This window comes from Microcaecilia unicolor, chromosome 14 (genome assembly GCF_901765095.1).
Source record: "Microcaecilia unicolor chromosome 14, aMicUni1.1, whole genome shotgun sequence".
NCBI classification, from domain to species: Eukaryota; Metazoa; Chordata; class Amphibia; order Gymnophiona; family Siphonopidae; genus Microcaecilia; species Microcaecilia unicolor.
In genome coordinates, this window is record NC_044044.1 from 37,157,729 (window position 1) to 37,174,820 (window position 17,092).

Sequence of the window (17,092 nt, forward strand, 5' to 3'; positions counted from 1 at the left end):
TCACGTCTGCCCTAAGCACCTGCTTAGTTCCTTGATAGGTCAGTCAGCAGAGGTGGGTGTCTCAGAGCAGCCTTACAGGGAGGCTGATACAAGTGTACTTCAGAGTTAGACTGAGGTACTGGGAGTAAGGTGCAGGAGCAGAGCTGGGACTGGCACTCTGCAGGTGACAGCGTGGAGAGTGGGAGCAGGCAGGGGACAAGGACAGGGCTGGGAGTGGAACTGTGCAGGTGACAGCATAGAGAGTGGGAGCAGGCAGGGGACAAGGACAGGGCTGGGAGTGGAACTGTGCAGGTGACAGCGTAGAGAGTGGGAGCAGGCAGGGGACAAGGACAGGGCTGGGAGTGGAACTGTGCAGGTGACAGCGTAGAGAGTGAGAGCCAGCAGGGGATGAGGACAAGGCTGGGAGTGGAACTCTGCAGGTGACAGTGTCGAGTAGGGACTGTCTCTTCATATTCAAGTGTACAGCGCTGCGTACGTCTAGTAGCGCTATAGAAATGATAAGTAGTAGTGATAAGTAGTGAGAGCCAGCAGGGGACGAGGACAGGGCTGAGAGTGGAACTCTGCAGGTGACAGTGTAGAGAGCCAGCAGGGCACGAGGACAGGGCTGGGAGTGGAACTCACCAGGGAAGAGATAAAAGTGTAGGATTGGGATTCAGTCTAGGAACTGTACCCAGCAAATGTAGTAACAATACTAGGACTGGTACTCAGGTAATGGGCAGGGCTGGGAATTAAGACGGGCCAGAGAGAGAAGAGAGGGAAGGGTAGAGAGGTTGGGCTGTGGGTGCCAGTAGTCTGCTCTCGCACTGATACCCTGCCTCTCTGTGCCAGTGAAGTAAGTCGTGTGTGGGCTCTGCAATGAGAGGTAGGTAGCAGATGCCTCTGTGATGTGACTGTGCTGTGAAAACTGAGAGGGAAGGAATAATTACATGTACAATGTGTATTTTTGCCTATAGAAGCAGAGGTAACAGGGTCTGTGCCCTTTCACTATAACATGTTCTTAGTATGTGCATAGAATGCACACCACATGTATATATGCATAGCATGTGCACAGAGATTCTTCACAAGCAGGGTAGCTATGTAATGTGTGTATGGCGTATAGAGTATACTTGGACTGTATGTACACATTGAGCATGTGTGTTTAGAGTATGTACAGGCCAGGTAGTTGTGTGTCATGTTTGTTAATAGAGTGTGTACATGTGAAAGTGTGTGTGTGCACATAGGATGTGTGTGCATGTCTATATTCAGTCTGTGTGTGCAGAATAAGCATGTGCACACATGTGTTTACATGTAGAAAGATCTGATCCATTATGAGAGAACTGAAAAGGTATTGTTGCCGCTGCTTCTCTCTCCGCAGACTTTGCAGGGTTTCAAATTGAACATTCCTGGTTACTTTCACTTTGAGTAAAAACTGTGTCTCGAGTAGCAAATGTCTAAAAGCCCCTTTCCAGGGATAAAGCGCAGTTTTAGCTGTAGAAACGGTGCAGCGATGGTGGTGGTTGAATAGGTGAGGTGTGGGATACGGGGTGGGGTCTTGGGAATTCAACTGTGCTTTGCAGTTGGGTAGAGACAGCATGGACCATTTTGCTCCTATTTGCCATCGTTTACTATGTGACTATAACTACTACTAGTACTTAACATTTCTAGAGTGCTACTAGGGTTACGCAGCGCTGTACAGTTTAACAAAGAAGGACAGTCCCTGCTCAAAGGAGCTTACAATCTAAAGGACGAAATGTCAAATTGGGGCAGTCTAGATTTCCTGGATGGAGGTACAATGGTTAGGTACCAAAGGCGACATTGAAGAGGTGGGCTTTGAGCAAGGATTTGAAGATGGGCAGGGAGGGGGCCTGGTGTATGGGCTCAGGGATGGCTTTGAGTCCCCCCCCCCAATAGATACGTTCCCCATGGGTATATGTTTGCCTACAAAGCGTGAGCCGCCTTGCACTGCAGTTAGACAAGTGGCTGTTTTTCCATATGTAACGTGTACGCATTGACGGGTAGCCGTGAATGAGGTTCACAGTAGTAGTGATCTGGCTACATGTAACTTTACCCTTCTTCGTGTGTTCCCTGATCTGACTCAAAGTAGTTGCGGATGTCCCTGTACCGTATTCCTTCGGCCATCTCTAGAGACGGCGTACGCAGGAGGGAGAAACAGATATAGATAAGGTGCGGTGATGTTTAAATGAGGTGATGGACTGTTTGAAGAGAAATGGTTTGGTAGAGTGTTGAGCAATAGGTCCGAAGGGATGGGTGGACCCAGTCTTGGGGTTACATTGCGTTATAATGTTTAATGAGTTTGAGTAGTCTATTTTTTTTATGCGATGGGTCCTGTACTATGGAACAGTTTACCACTGAGGCTAAGAAAGGGGATATTAGCGGTATACAAGAATTGATTTGAATTAAAACAGTTTAAGAGGGATTTAAAGACATCTCTTCATACAAGCCTAAGGGGAGGCTTAAGATTTGAAGTAAGATGACAGGAACTGTGTTAAGACAGAATTTAATCTGTACAATTCTCCAGATATAAGTCAATTTCCGAGTTCTGTCAATGTGTAGGAGGTATTTGCATGTTAAACCATGTGAGGTTGCTTTTATATATATATATATTATCATCTGCCTACAATGATTGTATTGGGCTGAATATAATTTTTTAAAGAAATTAATAAGTGCAAGGGAAAAAGCAGGGGTGTGAGAAGAGCTCAGGGATGGAGCCTCAGCCTCAGAGCTTAGTGGTGAATTGCAGTGGGTTTGGGGCCTTTGACCCTTCAGGTCTTGAAGACAGATAAGATTTCTCTGGCGACATCCTCTTTGGATTATTGCTGATGGGATTCCCGAAGGGTGCAGCTTGTCCGAAATGCAATAGCTAGGACTGATATTGGGGAAATCTCATAGATAAAGTGTTTCCTTGTTGACAGAGGAATTGCCTGCCCATTTTAAGTAGCATGAAATTTGCAGAGCTGATGGCAACTTTTTGGGTGGTTAGAGAGAAACCTAAGTATTTGACAGTGTAATCAGGATTTCTTATTTCAGCTCAGGGCTCAGTCCTTTTCCATAGTACTAGAAATAGGTACTGTTAAATCGGTGATGGGAGCAGAATGATTTCATGATTGGCCCCACTGGTAGAATGAATTATGTAAAGATATTTCTTTGGAACTGGATATTAAAAAATTCTAAAAACAATTGGAAATCTGGTTCCCAGTTTAGAGAGATGTCAATTTGTAAGTAAAAGGGTAGCCAGGAAGCTCACAGCGGATGCACCGTCTGTATGATTATTAGTATTATTTTCTCTGTCTGTGCATGGTTTCATTTCTTTTTCTAAACTTCTGTATTTTTAAAATATCATACGCTGTCTGCCCCTTTTATTCGCGAAGGGCGTCAGCTTGCACTAAACTGTTCGTAAATTACTTCATAATTTATGGGCTTTTACATAGTAACATACATAATAACATAGTAAATGACGGCAGATAAAGTCCTGTACGGTCCATCCAGTCTGCCCAACAAGATAAACTCATTTGACATGGTATGTGATACTTTATATGAATACCTGAGTTTGATTTGTCCTTGCCTTTCTCAGGGCACAGACCGTAGAAGTCTGCCCAGTACTGTTCTTGTACTAAGTTCTTAAACTAACATCGAAGCCCCTTAAAATTTACACTCCAGCCCATCCCCATCTATTCAGTCACGATCAGGGCGTAGACCCTAGAAGTCTGCCCAGCAATGGTTTTGCTTCCCAATTACCAGCGTCACCACCCAATCTCCGCTAAGATTCCGTGGATCCATTCCTTCTAAACAGGATTTACTAACAGGGAGGCCTCTCACTAGTGGGGACATGTTTTTATCTAGCCAGTTTGGTTTGCAGATTTGTAACTTGACCATTGAGGAAAGCATGGCGTGTTTCGTCTGTCCTTACTATAAGATTTGTTTAATAGATCACTTGGCTGGTATTGGACAGAATACTTTTAAACACTTGAAAAGCTGTGTGTATTCTTGGAAATAAATCCAGAAAAGATTCAGCTCTAAGATGTTACATACTGAAATATTTTCTTGTGTTCACACACAATACACAAGAGCCTCATAGTTCAGGATATCGTGCAACTGAAAGAGTAGCCCTCCAACTCCTTAGTGTGTCCTGATTACACAAGTTTCTGCAGCACACAGATCATAAAGTGCAGAAATGAACCGTCGGAACCCGGGTCTGATTACAGAAAAGCACTGCTACTTGTAATGAAATGTCTCTTCTGAAAGGCAGCGAGCTCTCTGTACACCTGTCAGACTGTCTCTCCTTCACATTCTCTGAGGAAGCCTGAGACTTACTAGGACTAATGGAGAATACATAGAAAAATATAGACAAATAAAGACCATAAGGCCTATCCAGTCAGCCCATCTAAGCCATCCACTCTCCCTGTCACTCCCTGAGAGATCCTATGGACTTGTCCCCAACCTCTCTTGAATTCAGATTCTGGTTTTGTCTCCACCACTTCCATTGGGAGGCCATTCCATGAATTCACCACCCTTTCCTTGAAGAAATATTTCCTCAGGTTACTTCTGAGTCTGTTCCCTTTCACCTTCATCCTATGCCTCCTCATTCCAAAACTTCCTTTTAATTGAAAGAGACTCGTCTCTTGTGCATTTATGCCTCATAACTCTTTAAACGTCTCTATCATATCTCCCCTCACCAGCCTTTCTTCCAAAGTATACATACTGAAATCTAAGTCTGTCTCCATTCGCTTTATGACAAAGACCACTGACCATATTAGTAGCTGCCCTCTGGACCAACTCCATCCTGTGTATCTCTTTGAAGGTTTGGTCTCCAGAATTGTCCACAATATTCTAAATGAGGTCTCACCAGAGTCTTATACAGGGGCATCATCACCTCCTTTTCCCTATTGGCCGTTCCTCTTCCTATGCACCCAAGCATCCTTCTCGCTTTCGCCATTGACTTCTCTACCTGTTTGGCCACGTTAAGATCATCACATATGAACACATCCAAGTGAAAATCGTTCAAGGACTACCACCCCTCCATTCCCATTTGTGTTTGTCTTCTGTGGTCCTGCTCCCGCCCCTTCAGAACTATCTGTTAAGGAATACCGCCTTATCTTTATCAGCATCTATCTATTCCTCCCCTTCACTTTGGAGTCTCACAAGGCCACTTTTGCAATTTCCTTCTATCACCAACATATCTAAAAAATGTCTTGTCCTTCTATTTTACCATACTGGCTATTTTTTCTTCCCTTTGCATCTTTTCTGTCCTACCTGCTTCTCTTAGCTTTTCCAGATATTGTCGTCTGTCTTCCTCTGTCTGCGATCTCTTGTACGTCATAAAGGCCAACCTCTTTTTCCTTACCTTTTCAGCTACTACTTTTGAGATTAGAGATGTGGTAAGCTGTGTTAGTCCACTTTTAAAAGGTAAATCTATAGAAATAAAATGAAACATAGAAAGGATTGTCTCTCACCTAATCCAGCCCACCCTCACCCTGTGAGACTGTCACTGAAATGCTTTGATGTTTCATTTATACGTACTGTTATTTACCAACATTTGCTTATTTCTGATCTGATCAGGAAGGGCTACCTTTGAACGCTGATCAAAATATGTATTAAGTTCGTCCAATAAAAATATTTTACACAACTCACAGTTGGGATTTCATGTTAATTTTAGTACAGAAACCGGATTGTGTGCACCGCTTGCAGAGATCAGGCTGCTGGTAAACTTTATTTATTGCATTTGTACCCCCACATTATCCCACCTTTTTGCAGGCTCAATGTGGCTTACAGAGTGTTGTTACGATGCAGTCATTACATGATCTTAGATACGCAAGCTGAAAGTAAATGAATAAGATGCAAGGTCATTACGTGATTTTAAATACATAAGCTGAAAGTAAATGAATTAGATGCAAGGTGCTAGAAAGGTGTTGTGAGAGGTGTTTTTGATGCACCTGAGTGATTTGAGGAATGATTTAATGCTGGTAAACTTATTGCAAACAATCCGATTTCTGTCATCACTGATCAAAGAAATCCACACCTCTATTCTAGGCTGAATCTCAGTTATATCAATGGACATTGCTTGCAGAGCTAGTAAAAGAGCTCCCATCGTGCAGTTTGACCTCTCCAGTGTGTTTGATTTAGTTAATCACAATTTATTATTATGAATTTTGAGCACTATTGCTATAACCGTGAATGTTCTGAGATAATTTAAAGGTTTTCTTCCCGTGAAATCTTATACAGTTAAGTGAAAGTAATTTATTCGGGTAAATGGACTGCAACTTGCGGAGTCCCTCAGGGGGCTACGTTATGGCCAGATTTATTTAACGTGCTGATGTTTTCATTAGGCACAAAATTAGCAAAGCCGGGGTTCCGACTTTTCATGTATGCCGATGATATCACTGCTCTTATCCCAATATCCATCGATATAACTGAGATTCAGCCTAGAATAGAGGTGTGGATTTCTTCGAATCAGTAGCTGGATGACTAATAGTCTCCTGAAATTCAACAGGGATAAAACTAAGTTCCTTGTGGAAGCTAAGGACAGGAAAGATTTGGAGAATTCTTTAATTATAGATAAATATCACATATAAAAGTTAGAACCTTCTTAAAAAAAAATTGTGAGTATCACGTTTGATCAGAACTTGACAATGAAAGCCCAAGTGAATTCCCTTGTTCAAGAGTTGTTTGGGGATTTTACATAATTTGAGAAGGATTCAGAAATGTTTACATTATTATACAGGTCCTTATTGTTATCCAAATTAGACTATTCCAATATTGTCTATTTTTGTTATGTTATCCGAGTCATAACCCACCAAATCTTCTCAAAAGGAATCTGAGGCAGGGTAACAAAAGATTCAAAACTGATACAACAAATCAGGATGTAACAGTTACATTTCCAAAGCCAAAGAAATAAACCAAATGTAATCATCTGTTTACCACTAGAGAAAAGATACATTTTCAAAGCATTCAGCAAAGCAAAACAATTAGATATTGAACAAAGCTGTTTTGGTAAACAGAAAGTAAAAAAGCTCTAGGGAATAATGCTTTAAAGCAAATACCTTTAATAGATGGAAAAACCAATAGTAAAAAAAATTCATATCCTCAACCGAACAAAATTATTTTGAAGTCGTAAAACGTCCTAAAAAAAGTCAGCAGAACAGGTTTCCATATAAAGATTTGAAAACAAAACACATGAGTTTGAATTGAACTCAAGCAGTTGTTCAAAGTATTTATTGCAGAGACTGCAAACTTTTACAGACCACTTTTATCTGTTTGATGTATTTTCTAAATAAATTTGCTAGAGTGACTCTGTTTTGTATTTATTTATTAATTTTTATTTATTGTATTTGTACCCCACATTTTTCCCACCTTTTTGCAGGCTCAATGTGGCTTACAGAGTGTAGATATGATAACGTCGTTACATGATTTAAAAGCAGTCGATCGTAAGTAGAGGTGAAAGAGGATTTAGATGGAAGGTGTTAGGTAGCAAGTGTGAGAGGTATTTTCGTGTGTTTGGGTGGTTTAAGGAATGTTTTGTTTCATTGAGGATGACTTTTGTAGGCTTTGTTGAAGAGATGTGTTTTCAAAGCTTTGCGAAAGTTGGTTAGATTGTTCATGGTTTTCAGGGCCATGGGTAGTGCGTTCCAAGACTGCGTGCTTTTGTACGCAAAGGTAGTAGCATAAGCCTGTTTGTATTTCAGTCCTTTACATTTGGGGAAGTTCAGATTGAGGAACTACCTTGGCTGCCTGTAGAAGCCAGAATCTATTATAAACTGTATTCTTTAATATTGAAAATTGTTCACAGAATTCAACTATTTTATACGCCTCGATTAATCAACACCTTGAACTCTTCTAAAAGATATGAGCCTGGAATCAGGTGGAATGAGTGTTTCCAACATGTAAGGGTGTAAAATATAGGATAATTCTCTCTGTCATGTCCTTATCAGGCAGCAAAAATATGGAATACTTTGCCCATATTTAAACAATATTATTTAGAAAATATGTAACCTCTACTTAATGTGAGTTTTAAGCTGATTCTGTTTAGATCAGGATTTTCTCAGCATTTTATTCTTAAGTATTGATGTGGTTTTGTTTTTTTAATATACTCCCAGAATTGTGTCTCTGGTTTATTTCTTTATTTTTTTTATTTGTATCCCACATTTTCCCACCTATTTGCAGGCTCAATGTGGCTTACATAGTACCATAAAGGCGTTCGCCAATTCCGGTATGAACAAATACAGTAATGTTTTGGTAGAACGAGGTTCAAGTGTAACAGACACTTTAGTGAATTTTATAGAGGAATAGGATGGTAGAGAGGAAAAGTTCGCATATATCCCTTACGAGCTTTGGTTTCCTTTATACGGAATCCACCTTGAACGTAGCAGCACAGACAGAATCTAAGAGATGGGAAATGTAGCGGGGAACTAAAACAGAAAAATACAGAATCTGGCGAAAGATGCCATCTCTGCCCAGTTTCATTCCTGGTGCAAAAGCAGAGGCCCCAGTTCTCACCTTCTGGCTACTATTGTGCTTATCTCAGGCTTTCCTGAACCTTGTCACTCTTTCTGCCTCCCCTGAAAGGTCCTTCCATGCAGGTCCTGAGCTGCATCTGGGTGGCTTTCAGGCTGTCGTGAATAGATTTTTGGTTAGGGGTGGGTGGGGAAGGGACATCTGTCCTGTTTGAGAAGGGAGCACTGAATTCAGGCAAGAGGAGCAGTGAGATTTTGAGGGGTGACTGGGTAACAACCCCCCTCTTATCAGGAAGGGAGGGGGGAATTCCTAATTCTCTGGATTTCAGAAGAGGGATTGAGGTACCTCAATAAAAATAAGGGAAAGGGGACTTGTTATACCGCCTTTCTGAGGTTTTGCAACTACATTGAAAGCGGTTTACATATATTCAGGTACTTATTTTGTACCAGGGGCAATGGAGGGTTAAGTGACTTGCCCAGAGTCACAAGAAGCTGCAGTGGGAATCAAACCCAGTTCCCCAGGATCAAAGTCCACTGCACTAACCACTAGGCTACTCCTCAACCGGCAACATTCCGTGTAGAAGCCTGCCCTTGCAGATCAGCAATGCGGCCGCACAGGCTTCTGTTTCTGGGAGTCTGACGTCCTGCACATACATGCAGGACGTCAGACTCACAGAAACAGAAGCCTGCGTGGCTGTGTTGCTGATCTGCAAGGGCAGGCTTCTACGTGGAATGTTGCTAGTGGAATAGCAACATTCCATGTAGAATCTCAACTAGGGAAAGGGAAATGGGACTTGATATACTACCTTTCTGAGGTTTTTGCAACTACATTCAAAGCGGTTTACACAGTATATTCAGGTACTTATTTTGTACCAGGGGCAATGGAGGGTTAAGTGACTTCCCCAGAGTCACAAGGAGCTGCAGTGGGAATCGAACCCAGTTCCCCAGGATCAAAGTCTGCCTCACTAACCATTAGGCTACTCCTCCGCAGAAAAGGTGAGGCTGTTTTATTATAAAATTTAAGATAAGTGTATGATATACGAGTTGAACATTTAAGCACTTATTTTCAAATGGAATCAGTGAGACACATCAAAGCAGGTTTTTAATGACTTCTGGTTATGCTTAACCACCTCTCTGCAATTGGTACTTGAGTGCTAGGGACCGAGGTCTGTTCCTCTAACACTTTTTCATTGAATAATATAAGAATTTTCAAAAGATTTTAGTTCTTGTGAATTTAATATAGTGTGGCATTTATATTCCAACTTAACCATCAGTTCAAAGCGGATTATAGTTAAAATATCACATTGCAAAACTTTTCCAAATAAAATAAAATGCAAGGAATGTACATTCTCAAGGCAGGAACATATGACCCATAAAAACATTCAAAAGCAAAGCCCTAATAGGGAAAAAGCAATATTTTCTCTCAGATAACAAATGTCACACTGTGATGCATCTCAAGTGCAGTCACTTGTAAGTCCAGGTCCACAACTCCATTGCGGGTTTTCTATATAACCTTGTTTTTTTTAATAACTTGAAATCATGATAGTTAATCAACAAAAAACTCTGTTGTCCTGGGATCTTTCTTCCTCTGGTTCACAGCATTTAACAGCTAGGTTCATACAGGGTGCCAGCTTAAGGCTTTTGCTTATGAAGCACCCTTTCAACCGCCTGAACCAGGGTCCTAACAGCTCAAGTCTCTCTCAGAGTTCAATTGCCATCTCTTAAAGAAAGCTCATTCACTACAATTACTTTTGGTAAACTCAAGCCTTTTGTACCCTCACCTCAGTTAACATTCTGAGGCCCGGGGGACCCCCCCACCCTTAAACACCTGGTATCCACCCACTCGGGTCAGGCTTGAATGCAGTGGCCAAGTTCCTAATATACTTCAAAAAGAAACAAGTTTATAATGCTTGCAGTCATTCCAAGGGCTGGGTTCCAGCGTCCTTACCTTCAAAGTTCTCTCTCTCTCTCCTGGGAGACTTCCTTCACCTTTGGATGAAATTGGCAATCAAGTTTGTTATCAGGCTTCTCTTTACCTTTGCCATGGCAGAAATGTCCATGGGTTCTGGCTCAGGTGTTACCACCTCCCCTTAAACCACTGAAACCCTTTCTATGGGCAACCACTCCATCGGTTTCTCCCCTCTCCTGCTGCTGATAATCCTTATGATTAACCTGCCTAAAAAGGTCATGAGGGACTTGGGAATTGTAGTCAGGATTAACCTCTCTGGAAGAGTCTTGTGACTTGCTCCAGGGATCTTGGGAATTGTAGTGAGGGCTAATCTTGCTAAAGGAGTCATGTGACTTACCCCGGGGAAACTGGGAGTTGTAGTGTCTCAAGTCCTCTGGGAAATGTCTAGCTCTACCCCAGGGAAATTGGGAGTTGTAGTCCCTCAAGTCCTCTGGGAAATGTCTGGCTCTACCCCGGGGAAACTGGGAGTTGTAGTCCAAGTCCTCTGGGAAATGTTTGGCTCTAGCCCGGGGAAACTGGGAATTGTAGTCCCTCAAGTCCTCTGGGAAATGTCTGGCTCTACCCCGGGGAAACTGGGAGTTGTAGTCCCTCAAGTCCTCTGGGAAATGTCTGGCTCTACCCCGGGGAAACTGGGAGTTGTAGTCCCTCATGTCCTCTGGGAAATGTCTGGCTCTACCCCGGGAAAACTGGGAGTTGTAGTCCATCAAGTCCTCTGGGAAATGTCTGGCTCTACCCCGGGGAAATTGGGAGTTGTAGTCCCTCAAGTCCTCTGGGAGATGTCTGGCTCTACCCCGGGGAAACTGGGAGTTGTAGTCCCTGAAGTCCTCTGGGAAATATCTGGCTCTACCCCGGGGAAACTGGGAGTTGTAGTCCCTGAAGTCCTCTGGGAAATATCTGGCTCTACCCCGGGGAAACTGGGAGCTGTAGTCCCTCAAGTCCTCTGGGAAATGTCTGGCTCTACCCCAGGGAAACTGGGAGTTGTAGTCCCTCAAGTCCTCTGGGACATGTCTGGCTGTACCCCAGGGAAACTGGGAGTTGTAGTCCCTCAAGTCCTCTGGGACATGTCTGGCTGTACCCCAGGGAAACTGGGAGTTGTAGTCCCTGAAGTCCTCTGGGAAATGTCTGGCTCTGCCCCAGGGAAACTGGGAGTTGTAGTCCCTCAAGTCCTCTGGGAAATGTCTGGCTCTACCCCGGGGAAACTGGGAGTTGTAGTCCCTCAAGTCCTCTGGGAAATGTCTGGCCTTTGGGCACCTTTTCCCAAAGATCTCCCCTCCAGGTCTGCCCTGCCCCTGCTCATCACACAAAGCAGAGTATCCAGATTAAGTGGTTAAATATTTCCTAAAAATGTTTAGACAACACCGAAATTTCAAATAATCTGTTGTTCCCCTTATTCCAGATGGCAGACAGTTCCAGTAACATTCTTGAAATTGATATCATTTTATTGGTTTCATTTTCTGTATTGTGGGAGGCTCTTGCACTAACTTAACACATTTCTTATCTAGCTCTTAAAGCAGTGCATCAGTGACCTTATGATCAAAGTGCTGAAACAGAACTTTTAAACTATTCCAGGAGCTTAAGACTTTATCAGGCCCCTGCAGCCAGGAACCCAGGAACTCAGTGCCTAAGCTTCCCCGGGCTCTGAGCTTGGATTCCCAGCAGCACCAGCCACAGGGTTGGCCCCATGATTGTCTCAAATTGTTACTGTAAGTCAGAAAGTCACAAGCCCTGTAGTGAGCCCCTGCTTCTTGGGTGGCTTCATGTGGAGTCACTCCAGATCCAGTTGACTCCTGGTGACCCCCTCATGGTTTCCTTGGCACGATACAGCAGTGGTTTGCCATTGCGTTCGCCTGAGGTGTGCAGGGTTTAAGTGACTTGCCCAAAGCCACACGTTGCTGCCGTGGGATTTGAACTTGGGCCCTTCACTCTACCCATTAGGCTACTCCTCCACTCTGTTGAGTCAATTGCGTGTTAGAGGTGGCGTTGGAACCACATCATGTGAGATTTACGTCACCTCTTACTCTGCTCTGGAACATTTCCCCCAAATAATACGCTCGTACACGTGTGCAGCACTTCCGCAGCAAACGTGGCTGCCGAGCTGTCGCTTTCCATTCCTTCACCACTGTCTCTCCTCGCCCACGTTATTTTCCTCGCTTTTCTACTGGGCCGGGGAGAGGTGTATGAACTTGTACACTCATCGTATCGTATCTGTACAGAAAATTACAGGCCCCTCTACTCGTTTTCCTTCATTTATTTTTAGCTATTTTAAATTATTGAAAACCGAAATATGAATGCATATGTATAGCTGTACATGCAGATGGCTAGATAGGCAGATACATGCGTGTATATGGATAAGGTACATACAGTATTTGTCCTGGGAGAGCGGAATCGGATTGGAGGAAGACCGCCAAAAGTCCTGGAAGATAAGGGGGCAAAGAGTAGGCAAGCCACTCTAGTAATAGCGAAGAAGAGCCAATCCAACACCAGCACCTGAACCATTGGGGGAGGGGAGGCACTGCCCCATGCGACCCAAGCCTCATCTGTGGCAGTGTATTTCTTTGAAGAGATAGGAAGATATGTTTATGTTTATTTATAAAACAAGATAGATATATCGCCAAAATTGCACAAGCCGAGGATAGACAATGCCCAATAAAACTCAAAGAAGGAGACATTTCAATATCTCAACGTGTATCTAATGCATGAGGAGGAGTGGCCTAGTGGTTAGGGTGGTGGACTTTGGTCCTGGGGAACTGAGGACCTGAGTTCGATTCCTGGCACAGGCAGCTCCTTGTGACTCTGGGCAAGTCACTTAACCCTCCATTGCCTGCCACATTGAGCCTGCCATGAGTGGGAAAGTGCGGGGTACAAATGTAACAAAAAAAAAAAACCTTCTTCAGTGAAAAATGTCTTCTAAAACAGGAGGTTACATGAGGAGGCTCCAGGTGGGTCAACCCAGCATCAACCTCAGGAAATATTTCTTTATGGAAAGGGGGGGGGGGCATGGAACCACCTCCAAGGGCAGGTGGCGGAGGCAGAAACATGGGACATACACAGAGTACAGTTGCAAACTTGTGAAGTATGAACTAGTGACACCGCAAGCCATGAAGGTAACCTGGCTGGTACCGAGGCCACAACTTCAGAAGAAGGATGAAAAGTGAAAAATCAGTAGTGGAGTCTCTCTGATTGACTAAACTTAGACTGGTTAAAAATGATGATGAACCATAAGAACCAGGTTGCGTTCATTAGACAGAGAAATGTAATATGATTGTCCGTGGAAGAGAGAGATTTAAAGAAGAATCTTTTTTCCATAGCCAGCAGTAACCTATGGAGTACAGGAGTAGCCTAGTGGTTGAGTATTGTGTTCAATTCTCTTTGTATCAGGTGTTCAGCGCTGCATGCGTCTGGTAGCACTATACAAATGCTAATAATAATAATAATTCTGGTCGCCACATCTCAAGAAAGATATAGTAGAATTGGAAAAGGTGCAGCGAAGGGCGACTAAAATGATAGCGTGGATGGGGCGACTTCCCTATGAAGAAAGACTAAGGAGGCTAGGGCTTTTCAGCTTGGAGAAGAGACGGCTGAGGGGAGACATGATAGAAGTGTATAAAATAATGAGTGGAGTGGAACAGGTGGATGTGAAGCGTCTGTTCACGCTTTCCAAAAATACTAGGACTAGGGGGCATGCGATGAAACTACAGTGTAGTAAATTTAAAACAAATCGGAGAAAATTTTTTTTCACCCAACGTGTAATTAAACTCTGGAATTCATTGCCGGAGAACGTGGTGAAGGCGGTTAGCTTGGCAGAGTTTAAAAGGGGGTTAGACGGTTTCCTAAAGGACAAGTCCATAAACCACTACTAAACGGACTTGGGAAAAATCCACAATTCCAGGAATAACATGTATAGAATGTTTGTACGTTTGGGAAGCTTGCCAGGTGCCCTTGGCCTGGATTGGCCGCTGTCGTGGACAGGATGCTGGGCTCGATGGACCCTTGGTCTTTTCCCAGTGTGGCTTTACTTATGTACTTATGTAAGTTTCAAAGATATGGGAGGTGGAGTAGAAACATAGAAACATGACGGCAGATAAAGGCCATATTGACCCATCCAGTCTGCCCATCCTCTGTCACCCCTAATTCTTCCTGTTCCTAAGCGATCCCACATGCTTATCCCATGCCTTTATAAATTCTGGAACAGTCCTCGACTCCACCACCTCCACCGGGAGGCCATTCCACACCTCCACCACCCTTTCTGTGAAATAATACTTCCTTAGGTTACTCCTAAGCCTATTCCCTCTTAACTTTGTCATATGCCCCCTCATTCCAGAGCTCTCCTTCATTTCAAAAAGGCTCTCTTCCTGTACATAAATGCCCTTGAGATATTTAAACGTCTCTATCATGTCTCCTGTCTCCCTCCTCTCTTCCAACGTATACATGTTGAGGTTCATGAGCCTGTCCCTATCATTTTTGCATTCAAGACCACTTACTAATTTCGTAGCCGCCCTCTGGACCGACTCCATCCTGTTTATATCTTTCCGTAGGTGCGGTCTCCAGAACTGTATACAGAACTCCAAATGAGGCCTCATCAGAGACTTATCCAACGGCACTATCACCTCCTTTTTCCTGCTGGTCATCCTTCTGGCTTTGACCGTCGCTATTTCTACCTGTTTGAAAGCTTTATGGTCATCAGACACAATCACCCCCAAGTCCCGCTCTTCCTTCATACACTAAAGCACTTCACCTAGGAGTTTTGTGACCCAAGTGCATGACCCTGCATTTTGGGGGGATTAAAAAGGTAGGGAGAGGAATCAGGGGTTAGTCTTTGTGCCAGCAAAAGGTATAATGAGGTTTGGGTTATATTCAAGTACTTCTGTTTTGTGTATTGTTAATAGAATTTCATACACCTGCCAGCCTTCTCTGATCAAGGCTATTTGCATTTAAAAAAAATCACTGTTGAGTACTGTGAACTGCGGAGCACGTTCTGTTTGCCAGTATAAAAATGAGTGTTTAGCTCTGTCTTTGCCTCGCGGGTGCCTTACATGGATTGCGTTTCAGGTAGCGTCCTTAATGTGGGTGAGGTGATTGTGAGCTCCGCATTAGCGAATGCACTTGAAGTGAAATGGATGTAGTGAACAGGACCTCACGATCGAATCTGACTTTGGTTGAGTGATTGATAGTTCTGCTCACACTTTCCTCTCGCCCACGTTTGGATTTGGTGAACGTGTGGCTCATTATTTGGGTTTTGGCAACTTATCACTTCTCATGAGTCTTCCCCAGTCTGTCTCCAGCCACAAAGAACAAGGGTTGGGGGGGGGGGGGGGGAGAGAATGTTAGCCACTGCGGATGTATATCCAAACCTTCACTGAGGTGGATTAAAGCAGAGCCTGGATCCCAGAGTCAGGGGGCAGAGAGATGCTGAAAGAGATATAGCATTAGACAGCTGTCGTATATATTGTATATGAGTTTGTGATTCATAAAAGGACGGAAAGAAAAGTTTCTAGTTTAGCAAACTTGCTTGTCTTCTATGTGGTGAGATATTTGCTGATAATTGTGGGGTTTGAGGGTTTCCTTTTGCTGTGTACATAGCTCAGCCTGCTCCCTGTTTCTAGCTCCTTAAGACTAGCTCTCACTGGGCTCCCTGGGCTCAGGACCAGCTATTTGGGGAATGGCTCTTACCTCCTCCTCCTCCACGTGTCCTGACTTTCACTGGCTCCTTGATATCCGCTCTCAGTAGCCTCCTTGCTTTAGGCTTTCTGGATCTGGCTGTTGCTAGCCCCTTCTCTGGACTCTCCGGCTCTCACTAGCCTGTTTTGCTCTGGGCTCCCTGGGTCCAAATCTCACTAGCCTCCCTTGCTCTGGACTCCCTGGGTCTGGCTCTCACTAGCCTCCCTTGCTCTGGACTCCCTGGGTCTGGCTCTCACTAGCCTCCCTTGCTCTGGACTCACTGGGTCTGGCTCTCACTAGCCTCCCTACTTCTGGAGCGCTTCATGGTCTGGAGTCCTGGGGGACTATTCACTGGTGTTGCTTTTATGTTGTCATTTTTCCTGTATTTATTTTGCATAATTTCATTTAACACTTTTATGCCACCAACCTCCGGGACCACTCAGGGCAGCTTGGAATGTCATAAAGAAGTCGCCAATGACCCTACAAATAGACCCTACCGAGCCACCTCCCACCTGCAGCTCAAACTAATCACCCTGTATCAGTAAAGTCAGTAAAGAAACCTGTATCTCATCCAGCTGAGTGGAAATAGTGGCAACGGAAGACAGTTTTTTTTTTTTCCATTTCTGCAGAATTTCCTGAATTGTTCTTTTGGGCCAGTGGAGGTCCGGCATCCCCTATCTCAGAGCTTTCCTGCATGGGACACTGAATAGCTGAAGGTCACCCCCTCCCCCCCCCCCAAAGTGGGGCAAAGCTCCTCGTACAGGAGACTGGAAGGGGCACTTGGTGGCACAGAGGGAATGAGGTTTATTTTCTCCTGAGCTCAGTCAGTTTTCTACCTGGAGTTTCATCATATGAATTAAGAAATTTTATTTTTTATTTTTATTTTTTATTACATTTGTACCCCGCGCTTTCCCACTCATAGCAGGTTCAATGCGTCTTACATATTATATATTCAGGTACTTATTTTGTACCAGGGGCAATGGAGGGTTAAGTGACTTGCCCAGAATCACAAGGAGCT

The 17,092-nt window shown here is 43.8% G+C and overlaps 1 protein-coding gene across 1 annotated transcript in view; it reads left to right on the top strand.

Moving 5' to 3' along the window:
• The first annotated feature begins 785 nt into the window (after nucleotides 1–785).
• The window catches only part of RORC (RAR related orphan receptor C), a 36,910-nt gene continuing 20,603 nt past the window's right edge, over nucleotides 786–17,092 (top strand). Inside the window, exon 1 of the mRNA XM_030187787.1 lies at nucleotides 786–862. Coding sequence (XP_030043647.1) covers nucleotides 856–862 — 7 coding nt within the window. The 5' untranslated portion in view covers nucleotides 786–855. The remainder of the gene's footprint in view (nucleotides 863–17,092) is intronic.